General features: G+C 34.5%; 1 protein-coding gene across 1 annotated transcript in view; it reads left to right on the top strand.

The window, feature by feature from the left end:
- The window catches only part of TBX20 (T-box transcription factor 20), a 219,173-nt gene that overhangs the window by 77,919 nt on the left and 117,452 nt on the right, over positions 1-23,802 (top strand). The window contains exon 3 of the mRNA XM_044065093.1: positions 16,103-16,267. Coding sequence (XP_043921028.1) covers positions 16,103-16,267 — 165 coding nt within the window. The remainder of the gene's footprint in view (positions 1-16,102; positions 16,268-23,802) is intronic.

Genomic DNA, 23,802 nt, shown 5'->3' with positions numbered 1-23,802 from the left:
TAGTTTAGTAGTTTATCTATAGATTTCTGACGTTTTAAACTTGAAAATAATACATTTTTCTTATATTATTATACTAGTTTATGGAGCTCTCAAAATTCACATCTCTCAGTTAGCCATCTAGGCTCTGCCTCCAGCAGTTCTCCTTTTAATGTTATTTCTACCTTCAGTTTCCCATTGTTCAGGACTATAGGTTTAAATATAGAACATCATCCATTAATAACATCCTCAAATAAATTTGACTAATCAAATAAAGTATCTTTGTTAATATGTTTTCTATTCTAATTTTTAGATATATTTTATGGAATGCAACAATGTTTTGCTCACATTGTTTAAAACAAAACTATGTGTAATGTGTGTTTACACTGACTTGATGAAGGTTGATGCATTCTCAATTGTGCATATCATTATAATGTGTAGAGTTGTAATGTACTGTAACATTCTAATAAAAGGCACAGCAAAAAAAAAAAAAAAAAAACTCCTGGCTTTTCCCAGTCTGACAGGAACACTAGATAATTTTCTAATTTTTAATTGCTTTATGCTGAGCAGCACTTTAACAAATTCTAAATGGTTAAGTCGTACAAACATATTCAACAGTTCCAACTTGTGGAATTATATAAGGACTAACTTGTGTTTTATGGTAAATAAATGTATCTTTACACGTCTTTTTAAATGCAAAATGCAAATAATTCAAAGCTGTTACTTTAGAAACCAAGTCCTGCTCTACTTATACAAAAACCCAGTTATAAGAAAAGAAGGGATTCAACCAAAAATCAATATATACAACAAAATGTATTCAGGCAAATAGTTCAAAATATTTCGAACTTTGGTTATTGGTAAGATATATTATAATCAAAAAATTCAAGAAAATTGAAATGCTATGTATTTATTTGTTTATTTGTTATTTTTTGGATTAGCCTTATTAGGCATACCTATTTTCAGGAAAGACAAAAGGCATCATGTTTCACAAAAAAAATAGAAACATTTTAGTAAATCAAATTAGAAAATAAAACTGAAAAAATAATGACATTGCTAGCTTTGAAAATGTTCCTGGACAGTCAACTCATGAATGAAATAAAATTGATCAGCTAGTTTATACAATGCTGCACTATAAGTGGATGAAAGAGAATTCACCAAGCATTGGAATGGCCGAAGTGCATTTGTCAAAAAAAAAAAAGGCCAAAAATCACTCACCTCGAACTTATGTATACCGACTCAACTCAATGAAGGGGTGAATTCTCCCCAAAACAGCATCACTGCCAACACAACTCACTGGCAGTGATTTCCTGTGGAGGAACTCAAATCATGAGTGGGTTGAACCTCGGGCAACTGAAGCAGAAGAGTTCAGTTTTCATCTGCCAATATGGTAACATTACATAATATTTTCAGCAAGTGTTCATCTTTCAAGAGCTTTTAATTTCCATTCAGTAGAATAACTTTAGACAACAAGCAAAATTAGAGGGTGCCACAAATGTTTATTCTGTGCAGAACATGTAATGCATTTTATCACTTATATTAAATGTTTTGTGCAGAGCATTTAATACAAGTGGTTAAAAAGCTTTTTTGACATCAAAGAATAAGTTCAGATTTTCTCTCCATGGAATATTGCAAAACATTTGAACAGATTAGCACCAATAGCAAATTTCTTACAATTAAAGACTGGTTTCTCCCCAAAACAATGTCAGTGGCAAAAAATATTCTCACTTAAAAATGGAAGGACCCTTAACTATTAACTAGTTATAGTCCATAACTCTTAAGAATTATGAATGGCTTAATTGAATAACCATCAGTCATTAAGTATACTCCAAAGAAGGTATTTCAAATCAATATTTTATTTTTTATTTATTATTTGTTAACCAGGAAAGTCCAACTTGGAATGAAACCAATTTTCAGTGTAGGCCCAGGGAGAAATGCTCCAGACACATGTCTTTGTAACGTGGGAGGAAACCAGGGCACCTGGAGGAAACCCACAAAAATGCAGGGAGGACATGCAGACTATTCATAAAACTTAGGAAATGTTACAATGAAATAAACATTGTTCAAAATATGCTACATCATATATATTGATCTTGAATCTACACAGAAGGCACTCCAGCTGAGAACTGAACTGGAGAGCCTCTTGCTGTGAGGCAACAACGCTACCGCTGCACCACTGCGCCATCCATATGTCTTAGCAATAAAAGGGTTTTCTTATAAAAATAGTGCATACTATCATTTGTTCACTGTACAGTAAACATGTGTTCTTTCCAAATAGGTATGTGTATATATAAAATTGATGACACCCAATTGTTTAGAAAATATTTTGTTTATATATTACATTACCATGAATATCCATAGTAATATCATTACAGTACTCTACACAAATACTTATGCAGCAAATGGTAGTAACATAGCCACTTCAACACATTTCATCCAATGAATTGAATTGTTTGTGTTTCTCTGTCACACAGCCATTCTGTTTTTATTCTGTCAATGTTATCTTTTATTTGTCGCCCTAAGCCTTTCTGCATACATGTCAATATTCCAGCATACAACATCCTCAACCCTGTTTAAAAATCTGTTTATATGTGCAGATGATTTGTTATTGATTGCAACAAACTGGGACTCTGCCTTAAATTCAGTAAATTACTTGATTACTTAATTCAAAAACCACGAGGGATAGACGGAAAATTTGCATGACTTTGAAGTAGTTTATACCAATTCACGAATAAGTACCAAAAGGACTTATATTAGTGAAACATCCTGTTTCAAGCTTTTAGAAAGTGAACTTTTCCAACAGGTCAACAAACTACTCATAAAACTTGGGAAATGTTACAATGAAATAAACATTGTTCAGAATATACTACACCATATATTGCTCTTGATATATTAAATTAATGCATTGAAATTGGATATAATTCTAAAATATACCTTATGAACTTCATACTGCCTCCTGAGAGCAGCATATTTCAAAAATAACATCAACACCAACATTTAAAAGTTTATTTGCAAAGGTATGTTTGCAAAGATACCTTGAAATGTCTTGTTAAAAACAAGTCCTAGTGAGGATTCAACTGCCTAGACCCTGTTTTATATTCCCTGAAAAACAAATAACACTGTTGGAATATTGCAGGTTAACACATTCAAAATTAAAATGAAATAACTCCAATCATGTCACATTCTATTGTAGTAATACAAGAATATAAGGTTAACTTCTTTCATTCACTTAATAGCAAACTTCCTCAGAACAAAATAACCTCCCATCTACCCCTATATAAATACTATGCTTAATACATAGACTAATCAATCCGTTATCTAGAATATATAATGCACTTAATGTTAATTCATATAAAAGACATGGGACCTATAACATTCTTTAAATATTAATTAACAGTATAAAAATAACTAATCCAAATATGAAACATAGTGGTCATTATTCATGCATGAATAACTTAATTACATATCCTTTAATAATAAATATCACTTCCATTTTAAAGAGACCTAATCAACAGCATACCCTTTGCCTAGATTTGCCCAGATTTCAAAACTAAAATACTGTCGATGGAAATTTTCTCATTAATACCCACATTTTCTGTAGCATTCAATTTTAATTGCTTTACCAGCTCCTTTTTACCAAGATATGCTTCCCAATCCCCACCTCATATTTTGAGGAACCTTTTAAGCCATTCTTCTCCATCTTTTTTTGATATGCATACATGTTCATAAATCTTTATTAATGATCTTTTGGTTTTACCCACGTAAAATATTTCACATGATTAACATAAGGCCACATAAACAACATCCCTAATGTTGCAATTGTATAACCTTAACATATTTTGATATAACAATGTTACTCCCTTCCAATATGTACCTACATTGTTTGCATGTTTTGCATTTTAACATTCTCCTATTGCCACATTCATCCTCCTTATTGTCACCCTTTTCCTTTTCCATAATGTTCTTTAAATTCATACCTCTCTTGAACAGAAATCAAACAAATTAACCCCTCCAAAAAACTTCAAATTCTTTAAAATGGTATTTTTAATATCAGCATTCACACTATTATATGTCATTAGAAATGCTGTCTTAAAATCATCCCTATTCCTTCTAATGACACTCATATAACCTCCTTCTCTTAATATTGGACAACATTTTTTTATTCTTAACCCTTGATATTTCATCCAAAACATCTTGAACAAATCTTACTGTGTAACCATGGTCCAAAAACATATTACTCAATTGCGCTGCCCCTTGTTTAAAATCTTCATCTTCTGAAGTCATCCTGGACAGTCTCATAAACTGGCCTTTAACCAAATTTCTTTTTGCCACACTGGGTGGGCACTAGTAAAGTGTAAATAATTATAGGACCAAGTAGCTTTTCGAAAAACATTTGCTTTAAATCTAGCCTTTTTACGGTCTTTACTAACCATAAAATCTACTTCATTTTGTTGCTATTAAAATTAATCGTAAACTTTAAAAATTATGTTACACTATTAATAAGTGATAGAATTTCATTAATTCTTCAAGTGTTCCTTTCCATAAAATTAATACATCATGAAAATACATTAAAATATATTTATAATAATCATTATTGTTAAAAATATGATTCCTTTCCCAGTACCATAAAACAAAATTGGCAAAAATAGGAGCAGCTGCTGCCCCCATAGCAACACTTCTCCTTTGCCTGTAATAATCATTATTTTTTAAAATGATATCCATCATTTCAACTACAAAGTTTTCCAGTTCTTGATTCATATTAGTGCCTATATATAATGCCTCCTGAAACTAATCAAGCCCATGTTCATGCAGAATTACTAAAAACAGGCCTTTAACATAGGTTCGTTCATTCGTAGGTTCATAGATTGTACTAGGCTAACTGCCCTTGTGGGCCATTTTAAGCATAGCCAATTATCCCATGTAAGACTCAAACCGTGCACCTTGTATCTGTAAAGTAAATACCTTAACCATTATGCCAACTTCCCACCATACATAGTGGCAAATACTAATGTCTCATGAAAGCCCACCATAGCTAATTCACTTAAACAATGTCATGAATCTTTCAAGACATATTCTTTGTCTTCAAAAAATTTTTTTTTTAAAAAACATATCTACTTTCTTGGCCAATGTTTTTTTCTTTGACCTGCTGGAAGCCACCATCAGTCTGAAAGGAGGGTTATAAATATCCTTATGGATTTTTGGTATGCCAAAAATTACTGGTACTAATGGTTTCTTCACCTTCAAGTAGTTAACTATTTCAACACTTATTGTTCCATTACTTAACCCATCATAAAGCTACACATCAGTCTTACTATATGCCCTATTAACTTCATTTCTAGAGCTAATTTAAAAAATATATCATCTCTGAGGTAAAGATATATCTTGGTAATATAATCCATAGCATCCATCAAAACCACCCCTCCCCCTTTATTCGGTTTCGTAAGTCTAATATTTTTGTCATTAACTAGATTATACAACACTCTGTTTTGTTCCTTAGTCAAATTTTAAAACCGTTTTTTTTTTTACCTTGCCACTAATATCCTTGATATCCTTTTCACTCATTTTTTTGAAGGCCATTACCAGTGGTAATAATGGGGGATTAAAAGTACTGGGTCTCCCTACATTCCTGTTTTCAGTTATCATTAACATTAATATTATTATTATTTTCTCCCTCTTCCTTGAACATTAACTTAAAATTGATTTTCCTAATAAAAAGTTTTAATTCCATAAGGGTGTCTGCTAAATAAGTTGAGAGAACAAAAGTAAAATCTTTTTCAAAGACTTAAAAATGTTCTTTTTTAATATTAATATGACTGGAATTGAATATTTTAAAACCTTAACATTCCTCCTACACAACTAACCTATTGTTAAAATCAGGTCTCATTAAGGTTGAACATTGTTTATTCCCATCCTGCCTCTCATTCTTTCCCTCCCCCTCCCCAATCTCTCTTGGAGGAGGGATGGCCCCATTACCAGGCCTAGATCCATTACTTGCCCTTGATTGTCTGTTGTATGTGCTTGCAAACTCAGTGACCTTCTGCGTAGGGGTGGAAAACATCCAAGGGTGGAGGTTAAACATAAAAAAAAATCCTCACCATGATTCCACAACCCATCAAATCTGGTTTCTTCATAATTAATGTCTTCATATTCATTGTTCATATTAAAAAATGTTGACCAACTGTAACCCTCTAAATTGTCTTAATAACTTGTCAAATTTCTTAATTTTATCAGAAAGGCACAGTCTCACCTCTTGTGTTTCATTGTCCACAGTTTCCAATTTCTTAAGTGAACATGGCTGATTAAACCATCATTCAAATCCCTTGTCATCACTTGCATTAAGGTTAAACATGCGCCAAAAGTTTAAGGGCATGAAAATATCCAAATGGGTTAGAACAAGATTCTATTTTGTAACTTTCAGGAGTTTTACATGTTCACTGGTATGTACATGTGTGGTGCGGGTTCCTATCATGTAATCGAACTTCCAGAAGGTCGAACTTGGAAGTCTGAAAGTTGAAAATGTTGAAGCCGCGAAAGTCCAAATTCTTTCCCAGGGAAATAATTCAGTTGGATGTTTCTGCGGCTTCGACATTTTCTCCACTGTGGTGAGAAAGTTACGGAATGGGTTAAGGTAAGTGCGCGATTGTGATGGACCCTAGGGTTAGGGTTAAGGTTAGTGCATAGAAAGTTGTGTATGTAAGGTTTAGTGTAGGTTTATAAGGTTTTTGGTGTGCTTGTGTTGTGTGTGTTTTTCAGAACAGCAAATTTTTTCCCTGGGAAAAAAATTTGCTGTTCTGATGTTTCGATGTTATCACATTTCGATCTTCCAAGTTCAAACTTATGGTGTTCGAAATTTTGGAAGTTCGATTACGTGATATAGACCCGTGTGGTGCAGTATGGTGTGTGTGTGTGTGTGTGTGTGTGTGTGTGTGTGTGTGTGTGTGTGTGTGTGTGTGTGTGTGTGTGTGCATGCACCAAAGATCTCTAGTTCCTGATGAGCTCCAATATTGCTATGAAATATATACTTTGCTACCTATTTTTTTATTTTTTGTTTGGTTTTAAAACAATAAACAAATCAATTATAAAACAAACAAATAGCTATTTACATAAGTCCATAGCTGATCAATATAGCAAAGTTATACATATCAACAACTAATATTTTTCAAACAAGTCTTTACGTTTAAGTGAAGATTTATATGAATGTGTAATATTAGAAGTTTTCATCTTTATAGCATGCAATTCACTACTGCAAACAATTTCTACCATGTTAATAAATTTAGGGTTCCTAATATTTTCTCGAAGAGGCATTCTGTCAAGCGCCTCTTCATCAAACTGGAAACCACAAAATTTGAAAACATCGAACATCCACATAAGCAATTTCTTTCCTTGGGAAAGAAATCACTTGGCCAGTCTCATCAGTTTGCCGTTTTCCCCACTGTAGTGCAATCTCAGAGTTGGTATATTTAGTTGGAGGGGATGTGGGGGACACAGCCCCCCACTTTGTAGTGGTTGTGGTTATTTGTTTGGTGTTTGTAAGGCAAGCCAAGGGAAAGAAATCGCTTATGTGGAGGTTCAATATTTTGAAAGTTCACAGTTTTAGGGTCGATGAAGAGGCATTCGATGGAATGCTTCGAGGTAATAATATAGACCCTAAATTCAACACTAGAGAGGGTAACTTTACTTTTCTAATTTGGAGCAATTTCTTTTCTGGCTATAATAAGAATAGACCAAAGATGAGGCACTCTGTTTTTTAGAATTGTCTCAGGAATCACAGCATTAACTAAAACTAAAGATTTAAAAATATTACATCTGTCTGACCATAGAGCTTGAATGAAGTTATTAATTTCTTTCCAAAAAGGGAAGATGACTTCACATTCATATACCATATGCATTCAATCAGCTATTATTTCAGAATCTCATCTCCAGCACTTAATTCTATTTGATTTATATATAATTGTAATTTTGTTAGTAGTAAGAAAAGCTCTGTGTAAGAATTTCCAGGAGAAAATTTTCCAGTATAATGAAGATGTAATTTTATCTGTTGATTTTAATATTATTTTCTTCTATTCTTCAGAGAAGTCTTCATTATTAATTTTCAGAAGAGTAGTTTGAGTAGGAATTGTCTAAATATGTGAAATCTAATTTAAGAATTTTATAAATTTGTGATAAATATGATTTATTTTTCATTGCATTATTATTGATATTTATTAAGAATTCCAATATTTTGGGGAATGTTTTATTATCTAGGTTGAATATTATATTAATCTCCGTGTTCACAAAGTTTCTAAATATTTGTAAAATTAACCATGTCTCAGAATCTTCATTAACAAAAATAAACCACGACCTGAGAACAAACGCTCCTGTGTCAAAAATAACAGCGACAAAAAATACGAAGAACGTATATAACATACACAGGGCAGCCACGGCTCACATAAATAAGTAGTGCTGTAGCAACAAATCCGTACTTCAGAGTCTTTGCGATAGTATAAAATTAATTTATTAGCAAGCGCTTTCACCAAAATGGCTTCTTCAAGCTTATACAAAGTAAAACATACATGGAAGTTCAAATACTACCACCAAGGCCGTGGTAGGTTAGTGTCATCAATGACATCATATTTAGCCAAACCCACCCATTCATTAATTCTAAAAATGCAGTCACAAGCTTAAAGAGCACAAACACAGAGAACAGCAACACTATACTTCCACGTCGTGGAAGTTGCATTTAAAAACATCAAAATAGACTTAATGCATATATCAAAAAATATATATAACAATATAAACTCTCTAAGACGCTAATACTCTCCCTTTTCTAATATATAATATATAGTAAATGCTATACAAACTTATATAAAGCTAGTCTAAAATTAAATAATGCAAGGCTACACATTGAATATATCTAAAAACATGAGTTATAAAAGGACTTCATGAGCGCCTACAAATCACTACGCTCTCAAAACTCAATATAAATAACATATATATATAAAGAACATATATATATAAAAATGTGCGTAAATAAATATAAACATAAACATAAACAAAACAACAGCCACCTCCAGCAGTGCACGCCATTCGCATAAATATACATGAACGCGAATGTATCAAAATCATTCTTGTAGGGCGCATGCATTACTGCGTTAGACAATACAAATATGCAAAAACTATGTCTAGAACTGAGTAATACAGGACTACAAATTAAGAGCTCATGTCATAAACTTCAAAAGGAACTGCAAATTACCATGAATTCTAGACTTAAAGGCTTAGCTCGGAGGCAACGCTCCTACAGCAGAGGCAGGCAGAAGAGGAAGAACTCGGGAGGAGAGCATGTGGGACCTACTATCAAGAAAATGTGGGAACGAGTAGGCAATCCCTAGTTTTTAACCTTTCTAAGAGGCATTTAACTAAATATGAGATAGAAGTACTAGATAAAGGATTAACATTTATTCCCACAATGAGTAGTAATGTGGTTGATAATATAGTAGACATAAAACTCTTTGCACGTAGTGTGCAGTTGAAATTGCAGTTTAGCAATTCATGTACTTCAGATAATTTTGAAATTTTTAAACCCCCTAGTACTTATATACCTTCCTTACATCCCTATATTGATACATTTTTGAGATTGGTTGAACAAGATCTGTATAAGATAGATAGTATGAGGAGGAGAAGTCACAAGAAAGGGAATTTGACTTTCTTACAAAGGAAAGCATTGAATGGGCTAGTTAACGATCATACGATAGTAGTCAGACCAGCTGATAAAGGTGGTCCGATAGTTGTTATGGACAGTGGCGACTATAGGACCAGTATGTTGAATATGGTACGGGAGAATCGATTCTATGAGTACATCAGTATGAATGAAGTGACAGTCAGAGTGTTTAGAATATTTGATATGCTGGATGATCTATTAAGAAGTGGGAACATCACTGATAGCTTGTTTAAGTTTTTGAAAGTTAGTAATCCCCTGATACCTTTAATACAGGGGCTACCTAAGGTTCATAAAAGTCTAATAGAACCACCCTTGCGTCCGATAGTAGCCGGTAGAGGGTGGGTGACCGAACCATTCTCCTTATACTTGGAGCATTTTTTGAGACCAGTAGTTGATCAGAATTTATTTATTTTGAAAGATAGCAAACAGTTTCTGTTAGACCTTTATAGTTTTATGAACCTGATAGGTATCAATGATGAATACATTTTGGTGACCCTTGATGTCAGGAATCTATTTACTATGATTCCGAATGACCTAGGGGTTGAGAAGATTCAAGTTTATTTGTCTAAACATACTACTCTATCGAACAAGATGATTGATCTGTTAATGTTATTTTTAGAGACAGTTCTGTATAATAATGTCTTTATGTTTGATAATAAGGTCTATGTACAAAGAGATGGAGTTGCCATGGGCACTGCCTGCGCCAACAGCTATGCGAATATCTTTATGGCTAGTTGGGAAGATGAGTTTTTGTTTAATTTGAGTAGCTTTAAAGAGAATGTAAGGTTCTACAAACGTTTTGTAGATGATTTGTTCCTTATATGGGAAGGTGATGGAGATAGTCTGATGGAATTTTGTAGTTCCATCAATTCTTTAACAGATTACCTACAATTTACTTACACTTCCTCTAGAGTGAGTATCTCTTTTCTCGATGTTCATATTGAGAGATTGGGTAGTGGTCTTTTGAACACGGGGATCCATAGAAAGCTGTGTTATAGGAATACATTATTACACAGAGATAGTATGCACCCTCAGTATGTGTTCAATAATGTTATGAAAGGCCAAGCTGTTCGAGCATCACGCCTTAATCCACAGGAGGAGGGCTATGAAAATGAATTGAATGACCTTAGGAAAAGGCTTAGAGAAAGGAAGTATGGGAGACTAGAGGTTGAGAAAGTTATAACAGGTACTAAGTTACTTAGGACCAGTAAAGGAGCACCTTACTTCTCTAGTTGTCAGGCCTCTGTTAGTAATTCCACTATACCAACGTCTAACACACTGAATTGTCTCAAAGTACCCATGTTCTACACTAATGATACACCGTCTATTACGAAGTTGATACATAAACATTGGGGTACATTACTTTTAGATGATGACATAAAAGATATAGTAGGTGAAAATCCTAGGTTCCTCTTCAAGAACAAACGTAATATTAAACAGTTATTATGCCATAGGCCACTTATGTCTGATGGGGTTAGTAGTGGGGATGGTAGTAAACCGTTAGGTACCACTCCCTGTGGGAAGTGCAATCAATGCGTGTTCATTGATGTCAGGAGTGACTTCCCACACCCTTCTTTGCATCGAGCCTTTCAATTAAGAGCAGTAGCCAACTGTCAAACGGACTCTGTTGTATATCTTGCCAGGTGTGAGGCCTGTCAAGCGTTTTATATAGGTAAGACCACTAGGAAGCTCCGAGAAAGAATCCGAGAACATGTTTATCATATACGTGTTGGTAATGAAGTTAATGCTTTGGCCAAGCACAATTTGACAGCAGGTACGCACCATACATTTAAGTTTGCAGTCTTGCAAGTGCTTAGAGCGAGCATGAGGGGAGGTGATTTCAACAATTTTGTTGAGGAATGTGAGCTGAAATGGATAGTGCGATGTAGGGCAGATAAGCCCCCTGGTTTGAACGATAAGGTCCATTTAAAACCTGTCCTAAGGAACAGGAGGCTAAAGGTTTTGAAAAAGAGACGTTAGGGTAGGTTTTGACATTTTATGAAGTGCTTTTCTGCACCGTAGCAATTGCTTTTCTGTTACTTGTACTTTTTTATTCACTTTATGACAATGTAACTATGGAATGCGTCAGCTACTTCATCATGTGTGTAGCTTATGCAAGCACATATATGATTGTAGCACAATTATTTATGCATTTATAACGCTGGGTAGTTTATGTAGATTATTGGGTCATTAACTTATGTGCGTGTCCATTTTTAGGATAGTTATGAATGCATTCCCCCTTCCTGAGTATTCTTGGGTGACTCTGACACATACGCACCCACGTGAGTCAGTGTGAGTAGTGTGCGTAGCTGGTGATGGCCATTGTCTGTTTTTGGTCTTATACTTTTTATATTTATTTGCATATACATACTCTTCGTATATATGTGTTATCTATTTTAAGTCTAGAATTCATGGTAATTTGCAGTTCCTTTTGAAGTTTATGACATGAGCTCTTAATTTGTAGTCCTGTATTACTCAGTTCTAGACATAGTTTTTGCATATTTGTATTGTCTAACGCAGTAATGCATGCGCCCTACAAGAATGATTTTGATACATTCGCGTTCGTGTATATTTATGCGAATGGCGTGCACTGCTGGAGGTGGCTGTTGTTTTGTTTATGTTTATGTTTATATTTATTTACGCATTTTTATATATATATGTTCTTTATATATATATGTTATTTATATTGAGTTTTGAGAGCGTAGTGATTTGTAGGCCATGAAGTCCTTTTATAACTCATGTTTTTAGATATATTCAATGTAGCCTTGCATTATTTAATTTTAGACTAGCTTTATATAAGTTTGTATAGCATTTACTATATATTATATATTAGAAAAGGAGAGTATTAGCGTCTTAGAGAGTTTTATATTGTTATATATATTTTTGATATATGCATTAAGTCTATTTTGATGTTTTTAATGCAACGGAAGTATAGTGTTGCTGTTCTCTGTGTTTGTGCTCTTTAAGCTTGTGACTGCATTTTTAGAATTAATGAATGGGTGGGTTTGGCTAAATATGATGTCATTGATGACACTAACCTACCACGGCCTTGGTGGTAGTATTTGAACTTCCATGTATGTTTTACTTTGTATAAGCTTGAAGAAGCCATTTTGGTGAAAGCGCTTGCTAATAAATTAATTTTATACTATCGCAAAGACTCTGAAGTACGGATTTGTTGCTACAGCACTACTTATTTATGTGAGCCGTGGCTGCCCTGTGTATGTTATATACGTTCTTCGTATTTTTTGTCAGAATCTTCATTGTATTTGGACCTTAAATTTTCAACATTATATCTATATTAGTACAATTTAAGAACTGATGCCAAAAAATTAAATCACTGTGTTGTTTCAATACTAGCATTTTGTTGGAGTTATGAGTTTCTAAGCAGTCATTTGTATATGCAATTAGAAACATAGAAAATATTAAATCTTTAAAACAATGGCTAGAATATGTGAACATTTGGAAAGAGGAAATTATGTTATTTAAATAGAGAATTTGAGAAGAGGATGCAATTCCATTAATGCAAACATCTTTTAATAGCCAAATAAAACTGTTAGGGATGATTTGTTTATGACTGGTTGTGATATATTTAATATTTACTAATAATGTTTCTTGATGTATTTATTTCCATTTTGAATCATAAGTTGAATTTATCCACAATGCTATAACTTTTATAATTGTTGAAGTAGCATACAGTTGACTATCAGGGAATCCTATTCCACCATTCTCTCAACCTTTTCTGTGTCAATCAATGGAAACTCTTGGTTTATTAGGATGCCAAAATATTAAGTAGAATATTATTTATCTTCTTCATCTTTTTTGGTGGAGATAGTAAATAAATAATAATTTGTTAAAAAATAATTTGTTCCAACAACCTGTTGAAAGTTTGTATCATCTCTTTACTATTAGACATAATGATTATACCAAGGAATTTCATTTGATTGGTATTCCAATTGAAGTTCGAACATATTTGTAGGATTTTTTAAAATGTTTATTGATTAATAATGTGCTTGTTTTAAGTTTGAGATTTCTTCAAATTGACTCATAGAACTAATTATATGTTCTAATGAATTATCTATATTTCCTATTGTTAGTAAAATATCAGCAGCAAAGAGGTGACTCTTTAGTTTGAAATCTTCTTTTATTTTGATACCAATAATGGTAAAAAGCCCCAACCAGTGAGTAAATCCACAAACAATTAATAAACAACCAGAAACCCAGATGAGGCAGAAGGCAAACACTTCTCAAGTAAAATCAACAAAATTTATTGCCAGAAGGGTTAGCACTTTCAATGATCAACACCGCTTCTTCAGACACAAGACAACATTAAAACTTCTGTATAAATACAAACATTCAAGGCTAAGTGCATTTGAAAGTTTGTATTTATACAGATGTTTGAATGTTGTCTTGTGTCTGAAGAAGCGAGCGCTAACTCTTTTTGCAATAAATTTTGTTGATTTTATGTATTTGCCTTCTGCCTCATCTGGGTTTCTGGTTGTTGATACCAATAATGTTGTTATTGGATCTCACACTATTAGTGAAGAGCTCCATAGCTAATGCAAAAAGTAAAGGTGATAATGGACAGCCTTGCTTTGTGCCTTTTTGTAATTTAAAGGAATTAAAAGGAAAAGAACCTATTTTAACATAAGCACAAGCATTATTGTATAACTTAGAAATTAATGCAATTAGCACAGGTGATAAATTTTACACTTTAAGTCTTTTAAACAGGTACGACCAATTACTTGAGCCAAAAGCCTTATCTAAATCAAGATGAATGATAGAAAGTTCTTTTTTATTATTATTTGCATAGTCTACTAATGTATGTATTCTTATTATATTATCCTATACCTGTCTAGTTAAAATAAACCCAGTTTGATCATTGTTAATTAGTTTAGGTATAAGTAGATTCATTCTGTTAGTTAAAATGGACATGAACATCTAACAGTCCACATTTAAAAGTGAAATGGGTCTGTATGATGAGCACTTTGTAGGATCCTTTTCTTATTTTAAAATAGGTGATATAAGGGAATATTTCCATGATGGGGAACTTCTGCAGTTGTTTTTACTTCTCTACAGACTGTGTCTAATATTTAACTGCATCATCTGGTAGTATTTTAAATAGTTCTGGTATAAGACAATCTAAGCTGGGTGCCTTATTTTTTTTTACTTTTTTATTTGATCTTTTATTTCTGTTAAAGTGAATGATCTATCATTTTTATTTGTTCACTTGTTATTTTATTATTTATATTTTCCTTAGAAAAGTTTCAGCTATATCATCATTATCTCAGTTATTTGTATTATAATTATTTATATTTTCAAAAAATATTTTCAAGTCCTCAAGAATATCTTTAATATCTGTTCTTCTTTATTTTTTATTATTTATATGTGTTATAATTTATTTGATATGATTTTATTTATTCATTTTCTTTCAACTAAGAGCAAGTGTATGCAAGCTTAAAGGTTTACTCAAAGGTTCACTGAATATGCCTGAAGTTTAAATTTTTCCAGGTTTATTGAAAATTTATGATTTAGAATTTCAACTTATTTTGTATTTTAAGTTTTTAACTTCAGATTGACTGGGTTTTAGATTTAACTTTAATGTGTTTATTTTGGCCTGTAGTGTATTCAATTCCATGTCCCATTCTATTGTTTTACTAATATACCAGCTTGTACCTCTTCCATTTAAGTAAGCCTTTAGTAAATCCCACAGGACAATGTCAGATACTTCACCATTCATGTTTATTTCTAGGAAATGTTTGATCTCTTTAACATACCAGTCCTTCAGTCCTTTTATTTTAATAATGTACACTGGTAATCTCCTGTGATGTATTAAAGATTATAGCATTATGGTCTTATAATGGACATGAAACTATTGAAACTTTTCTGATATGTGATAATAGATTTTTTGAGATAAACATTTTATCAATATTTGTCTGTGTTACGTGTTCTATATCTATATGAGTAATGGGTAAACTGAAGTGAGTTTGTTTTCCTTAGCTCATATGTATATATATATATATATATATATATATATGTGTGTGTGTGTGTGTGTGTGTGTGTGTGTGTGTGTGTGTGTGTGTGTGTATATCATTTAAATTCATTAGATTTACATTTGATGTGTTTGGCTGAAGATGTGATTCTCAGCTTTCTATCTGCAGTGAAATCTTTGTCTGATAAAATACAATTAAAATCACCAGCCATTATTACTTCATCTTATCTATTTTTTCTTTCATTTAAGTACAGTTGTTGTTTCTTCATTAAGAATTTTCACTGAAAGTCAATGCAGTTTTCAGATAAGACATTCCTGCCTAAACCTATATTTATTTTTTATCTCTGTGTACATATGTATGCTCATGCTTTCTATTTGTTTCTTTCTGCAGTGCTACATATAAAACAACTGAAATATCATACTGTGTTATCTGTGTCTTTCAGGAGGATGTTTCCTACAATTCGAGTATCCTTCTCTGGGGTGGACCCTGAAGCCAAGTATATAGTGCTGATGGACATCGTTCCTGTTGACAATAAAAGATACCGATATGCTTATCACCGATCCTCCTGGCTAGTCGCTGGGAAAGCTGATCCTCCTCTTCCTGCAAGGTACATCCATCCAATCATGCATGGATAAATACTGCTGCTTCATCCAACCTTATTCACACACTTGTAAGCCTTCCCAGATTTTTTTATCTTAACTTTGCATGAAGAACTAAAAGGAGCCCTGGTTTTACTACTTCTTGAAGATGTAATAAAAAAAATCATAAATTAGAATGGCCCTGCCCAGTGGATAGCATACAAACCATTTTTGGAAGCAAAACATGTCAACCTTTTGAGTAGGGAGGTCTTAAGATATGTTTCACAACAATTTTTTTATTGAAAGTCTGAATAGTAATTGCAAACTATTGAGATTTTTAGATTACTAGAATCATGTTACCAAATACCTTCTAATTCATAATATAGATCTGAGTCAGTTAATTCCCTTGCCATTGCGCTGTGCTACCAGAAGTTTCTGCAGGCATGTGACTACTGTGGTAGAATGGATACACTTTTACTGCTAAGTCTCCTTGTTTGTATCAGGTTCCAGAAAGCATATTCCTAAACATGATAAACTACTGCCACATGCTGACTGTATGCCATGAGCTTCTCTTTAAATTCTACAGTAAGCAAACTTCTTTGTTAACACAAAAGATGCAGTATGTTTTGATTTTTGTTTTTTATTTTTGTTTACTGGGGTAGTACACCATTCACCATGGACCAGTTTCATGCATAGCCTTAGAGAATAAAATCACAAAAAAGAGATAGTATACAGCCATAACAATAGAGAAAGCAATGCAGCATTTTTGTAAGATTCTTTTTTCTACAGATATACAAATACAAACAAAGGAGCTTTATAAACATAATAGAAATATAACACAGAAAAAAAGCTTATTCTTCAACTCTGGTTGAATGGATGATGTGGTGGAAAAGATTAGAGTCAGAGCTGTAGCCAGTATATTTATATTGCAGTAATTTTGGACACGAACAGCACATTGGTGCAATAAATAGGATTGTCACCTCACATCAAGGTATTCTGCGCACTGCTCTGGGATCTCATCTCTGTGGAGTCAGCATGTCTTCCATGTTTGTTTTTTTTTCAAGATATACCAGTTTCATCTATCCTCCCAAAGACATGCAATAGGTGAATTGGCAAATCTTAAGACATCCATTGCTGTGCATATGGTATGCATGATGTGGACAAAAGGTTTAGCAATCTACATCTGTTCACTTCTTGCCTAGTAAAATCTGTGGATGCTAGCAGCTGTTCATGGCATCACAAAAGGCATTGGACCCAAATTGTAAAACATGAATGGCTAGACTTTTGGGTACATTTTACACTGAACAGACAGTATTTTGTTAGCTGTTCCTGACTATACGTTTTTGTCAAAAAATTAAAATCTTTGATTGTGGGACATCTTTCTTTTCTTTCAATAAATTAAGAAATAGCTTTATTTCACTAATTCTGCAATATTTGCTTTACCCTGCTCAGGATTTCAGTGGAACAAACATCTGTCCCAGCAAGTAGTATTAGGCACCTAGATATGGCAGCCCATTACAGTACGCACATTTATACTCACACATTGCATGCACACCTGTGAGGGATTGCTACTTTACCTTTTGACATGTCTTGGGGGGAGCAACACCCAGAAAGATCAATGTAAACATAATGAGGACATGCCAGCTGTAAAACGAAGGCATTCCTGTTGTTGGGATCTGAGTCAATGAACCAAGACATGTGAGGTAGCAATGCTAACTGCTGTACTAAAAGTTGCATTCATTCTTCTGAAAAATAATTGACATTGAACTGCTCAGTTCTGCCTAAAAAAAATCAACAAACAGTAGATGCAGTGATATTTATTTTATTTACTTATTTATTTTGCTTTTGTTTACTGGGTTTGTCCAACTGTGTTTAGTCAAAAAAACGTTTTCAGCGCAGGCTCAGAGAAAAAATCTCCAATAAGCAAAGTCCCTCAGAGACTGGTCCTGAGACCACTCCTTTTTGGCATTTCCTTCTCTGAAGTCAAGGCCAACATCAATGGCCTCTGACTGATTAAATTTGCAGATGATTGCAAATTAGGAGCTGTCATTGAATCACTCACTGACACAAATGTTCTCCAGGAAGGGCTGACATGAACAAACAACTGGTATCAGAGCCATGGACTAAAACTAAATGCCAAGAAATGCATAACAATATCCTTCAGGAAGTCATCCACCCCTGAAAACTGTCATATTGACAACAAACTCTTAAGAGTTGACCCAGCAGTCAGGAACTTGGGGACACAGGGTCTATATCAGTTCAGCAAAAATCCATTTCAGCGAATACCAAAAGAACAACACATATTAATCAAACAGCGAATAGACCAAATGCACTAAACCACAAAATTTAAAACATTGAACGGTCATAGTCGGCCAACCCCACCACCCACTACATACTACCTACCCAAACAAAATAAATAAACCACATACATACACTAACCAAACCCTACTCCTAACCCTAAAGTAAAGCACCAAAACCTAACTGCTAACCCTACACTAAACCCCACATAAACAACTATCTATGCACTATCCTTAACCCCTCCCTAACCCTAAGGTCCGTAACTACTGCACACTTCCCCTACGGAGATATACCCAAACAAAATAAATAATACACATAAATAAATTTAACAAAACCCTACTTCTAACACTACACTAAACCCCACATACACAACTATCTATGCACTATCCTTAACCCCTCCCTAACCCTAAGGTCCGTAACTACTGCACATTTCCCGTATGGAGATATACCCTAACAAAATAAATAATACACATAAATACATTTAACAAAACCCTACTTCTAACACTACACTAAATCTTACATACATTACCTATCTATACACTTACCTTAACCCGCACCCTACCCTAAGGTCTATAACTATCGCACACCTACCTTATGGAGCTATACTGCAGACTGGCCAACCAAAACATTTTGACATTTCAGATTTCACTGTTTTGGACGTTCGGTGTTTATGTAGTTTGCGCAATACGTGTCGATCATTTCATATTCACGGAAATGGCATTTCGATCATCTGATAGGGACCGGGGACACACATAGACAGTAATCTAGCATTTGACCATTTCATGTCTGCAGTAGTGAGGAAAACATTCTATGTTGTGCAACTTACAAACAAAGGTTTGGCATGTAGGTCCAAAGTAGTCATTGCTCCACTGTATTCAACATTCATCAGACCTATCATTGAGTACAATGCCCTGTTTGGTATGTACCTAACCAGGCATATCCAACAACTGGAACATCCACAGAGGTTGCTCACTAAAAGAATACAGGGCATATGTAACATGTCATATGCAGACTACCTCAAGGCCTTATCCCAGTATTCTGTCTCCTACAGACTGTTGAGGGGAGATCTGTGCCTTGCATACAAGGTATTGTCAGACCCTACTCTGATATACCTCCTGCAAAAAGCACCGGGATTACCCATTCTAAAGACTTAAACCTTGCATGTGATATAAATAGGACCTGCTGGAGAGACAGCTATGTATCCCAGAGACTACTACCCCTTCAATGGAACAGGTTCCCTAGCCATGTTAAGCAGAGTTTTTCCTTAATCCAATTCAAGTGTAACTTGGACAATTGGATGGGGAACAGGAACTTTATCCCTGGTTTGGCATCTATGTCTCTAATGGACACAGGCAGCCAGTAAATGGTTAATTTTCCAAGCCCAAGCTCGTAAATGTTTCACCTCCCAAGCACCTGCTTGCATGGCTAGGCTTAAAAAGGCCCTTGTGGTTGTTAGCCTAGTATGCACCTATGAACCTATAATTACAAACATTTTTAAACAGACATTCAGTAATATACATGAACAAATATAATATGCGCTAAGAATTGCACATATTTTTGCTATTGAGATTACATTAATATGAAAATAATAGATATTTAGCTTTATTTATGACTTCTGGATTTGTGGCTTGATAGACAGGTAATACTGGGTGTCTGCCGTGTTCATTCCTGTGACATTGTTTTAGATAGAAACACGTATAAGTATTTGTGTGTCTTCTGACTATTCTAAAGTCACAGTTACAGTCTGTATGCTTAAATGAAATCAAAACAGCAGAAACATGAATGGTATATCTAGAAGGCAAGTTAGTGCCTTCCAGTCCAATGGGCTTCTGCCTGCATATGTTAATAACAAACCTCGCCATTCACTGCTCAATGTTCTGACAAAAATATCTTAATGTTTACTTCAGCGGTGGGTCTTCCTACCATAAGTAAGTTTGATTTCAGACAAGATGATAAAAGCAAACATACCTGCCCAGCTGTGTTTGTGTAAAGGGATAAAGCCCTGGCTATGACCTAAACAACCTGAGATTGATTAGTGTCATGGGTATCTCCTGGACCCTCCATAGGCGAATAGGTGTGCCTATCCCCTGGGGTGCTTTGGGAATGATCATTTTCACAATCCCTTGAAGGAGGGGCAGTCACACAAAGGATGGCCCATGAACAGGGTTTCACCCACTATGCTGCAAATGTATTATCTCTCATCACTGGTAAGCAGGAACAAGCATTCACATGGGGAGGGTACAGTGTCTCATGCAGTGACATGAATTTCTTGTTCTCTACCCAGGGAAGGGGTTAAGGCTATACCATTTACACCCTCATTGCCAGAATGCTAGTAAGGACAAAACTAATACTTAGGCCTTCTATATGACAGCCACGTCTGGCCAGCTCTCACCTTCACTCGGTGAATACCCAGGACAAGGGACTGAATGGATCTGGCTAGTGGAAAAAAATAATTAATCAATTCAATCATTCATGCATTCCTTCATTCCTTCATTAATTATTAATTTTGAGATGGCTGCTTTATCCTCTCAAGCCACATGGAAGCCAGAGCCTATCCTGGCACTTGGTACACTTAAATCAAAAAAATAATCTTGAAGGGGACAGCAGTGTATCAAAGGGTACAAAAAACACATACACCCAGGCAGCATGTTTTAACTGGCTTAAAACTGTTTTTTTTTTAGTCTTTCACATTTGGTTTTGAGGCAAACTTAACAGGGATTTTTCTTAGAGACAATATTCAACAAGTTTCTTATATTTCTGTATTACAGTGCTGTCATTAGAACATGAAATGGTCTTTTACAGTACTTAAACATCTTAAGTCAAACAGTCCATACCACATGTATTGTTTCCAAAGACAATATAATTTGAATTATTTGAAAAAACAAACCACAGAACATTTTACTTAAGTCCATTCAGTCCTGACCATCTGTGCATATGAATATGGCACATGGCAATCAGCCAATCGGCCCACACACCAGCGCATCCTCCCCCAACAGAATCTCCACATGGTTCAGGATCTGACCACACTTACTCTCCAGATGTGTTAACTACCAAAACAACAAACAGCTCATTCCTTTTTTGCACACTGGACCCAGAAGATAGTACCACCAAAGGACCAAGACAACACTAAGAGGAAAAGAATTTGGTTCTACCACTATATTTTTATAGACACAGCTCCAAAGCACCATCTCCAGCTCCCATTTACAAGCAAGGTACAATATGGTTAATGGAAGCATCCACTAATGGAAGGCTGAACTAGCTAGCATGAGCACCACTGTACATGGGATTTACTATCACAGGAACACCACCACCACCCCCACCCCCCCAAGGGACACATGCCACCTAGTCGTCATGTTTATTTTAGCTTGTCATTTTATGCTCATGAAGTAAAGATTCATGGTGCAGCACAACCAATAGCCACCACAGGTCATGCGGCACAAAAGATAAAAAGTAACACTATAAATATCCTCATAAAAGTGGGCCACACACACTTGAGGTGATTCTTACTTGCTGTTCCTAGGCAGTCAATGAACACTGTAAAATAGCCCCATAGAATAAGGCCAGGCAGAGAAAGAAAGAGAGAGAGTCATACAGATGATCTTCAGCAGAGATGAATAGGCTCTGCACACACCTTGATCAATTCTTCCATCTAGACCAGAGGCAAATAAAAAGTAACAAATATCCCACCCCTCACACCCATTTTTTCTGATGCTATAATTGTGTTTACTATGTTAATAGTTTGCTTTTTTTTATTGTTGTAACCACATGTATTTGTCCCTACCAATCTGAAGAAGCTTCCATCTCAGAAATGAAAGGTGGCTAGGGGCTCCAAATGACTTTTATTTCTTCCCTGGATCATATTCAGTCTTTGGATAGTGGAGTTGCAGTAACATTTTCCTAGTTGACTCTCCCAGCAATAATGATGAGAGTGGACCAAAATAAAATAAAACTAAAAAAAATAAAAACTAATCTCAATATTTATTGGGTAATTGGGCATTGTTAAAGACAGATTTTTAACTCAAGTATTTGCACATAGATAAAAGTTTTATTCAATGTGTTTTTCTGCTTGCAAATATTTTTTTCCTGAAAAGGGACCACAGGAGCATGGCAACTGCAGCAATCAGACTCCATATTCTAATAATGGACTTTTTTTCTTCTATAATCTGAAGTACATTTTTCTAAGCAATCAGATTTCTCATCCCATCAACTCCTATGGTGAATGAGCTTATAAAGAAACCAACTGCATGATTTAAACCCATAGAAGGCTCTCCATGATTATGTTTTACTATTTTTTTTACTTATAGTGGTTAAGAATACCGTAATATTTAATCTGAAGGTATGGGTATCAGGTCAGTCAGGTTACAGTCACGCACCACTGCTACTACCACCAACGATTATGAAACCTTATGTGCTCACCTTTTCTGCTTATTATTTGAATAGCTGATACCATTTCTCAGTGTGGCCTGCTCCAGTGTGGTCTGCTCAGATGTGGGGGTGGTTCAAAAGTGCTATTTCTACTGTACTTACTGTGTGTCAAACTATTTATAAAGGCATTATCTAAAGGCAGTCTGTGTAAGAACATCGGAACAATATTAGTCAAGTGACAAAAAGAACCATGAGATGCCTGTCTTATATACCTTTGGTTTAGACAAGCACCCTTAAAATTGTCTGACATTTTTTAAAAGCACTTAGTGCTAACCTCCAAATTCAGGCATGGCTGTGTTATGATGTTCTGGAAATGCCACATGAAGAAGAAGAAGATTCAGATGCTTCAGATATTTATTGAAAATCCACTTATTAACAGTAACTACTGCTTCCTTCTGCACTTCTATGTGGAAATATAAAGACTTATGGAGTTCTCAGTAGGTTCATGTACCATATTTTGTTTACCTTTTCTACTTGTAGTTTCCAGCATCTGCTCCTTTCTACCATTGAATATCTATAGCTCACCTTTTCACTTACTAACATGTTTTTTTATCTGGTTGAATTCCAGGTATTGAACCTTAATATGAAAAGCACGGCTTTATTAAACTGAATTGAGACGAAATGAATCCCTGTTTTAAGGGATACAAAGCTTTAAAATAAAGACTATAATATGTCCAAGTGAATGTTAATGAAAAGAATATGTGAAGTAACAAGCATATTTGAAGTACAACAAATACAAGTTTGTTAAAATATGTCATGTAGACCTAGACCTTCCTAGGAAGTTTATTTTCCAAGGTGAATGGTCACCATATCTCTTAAGTGTACCTCATTAAGAGGAATG

This window comes from Protopterus annectens, chromosome 3.part0 (genome assembly GCF_019279795.1).
Source record: "Protopterus annectens isolate FY-2018-M chromosome 3.part0, PAN1.0, whole genome shotgun sequence".
Taxonomy (NCBI): Eukaryota; Metazoa; Chordata; order Ceratodontiformes; family Protopteridae; genus Protopterus; species Protopterus annectens.
Note: the sequence above shows the minus strand (reverse complement) of the source record. Positions and strands in the feature narration are given on the sequence as shown.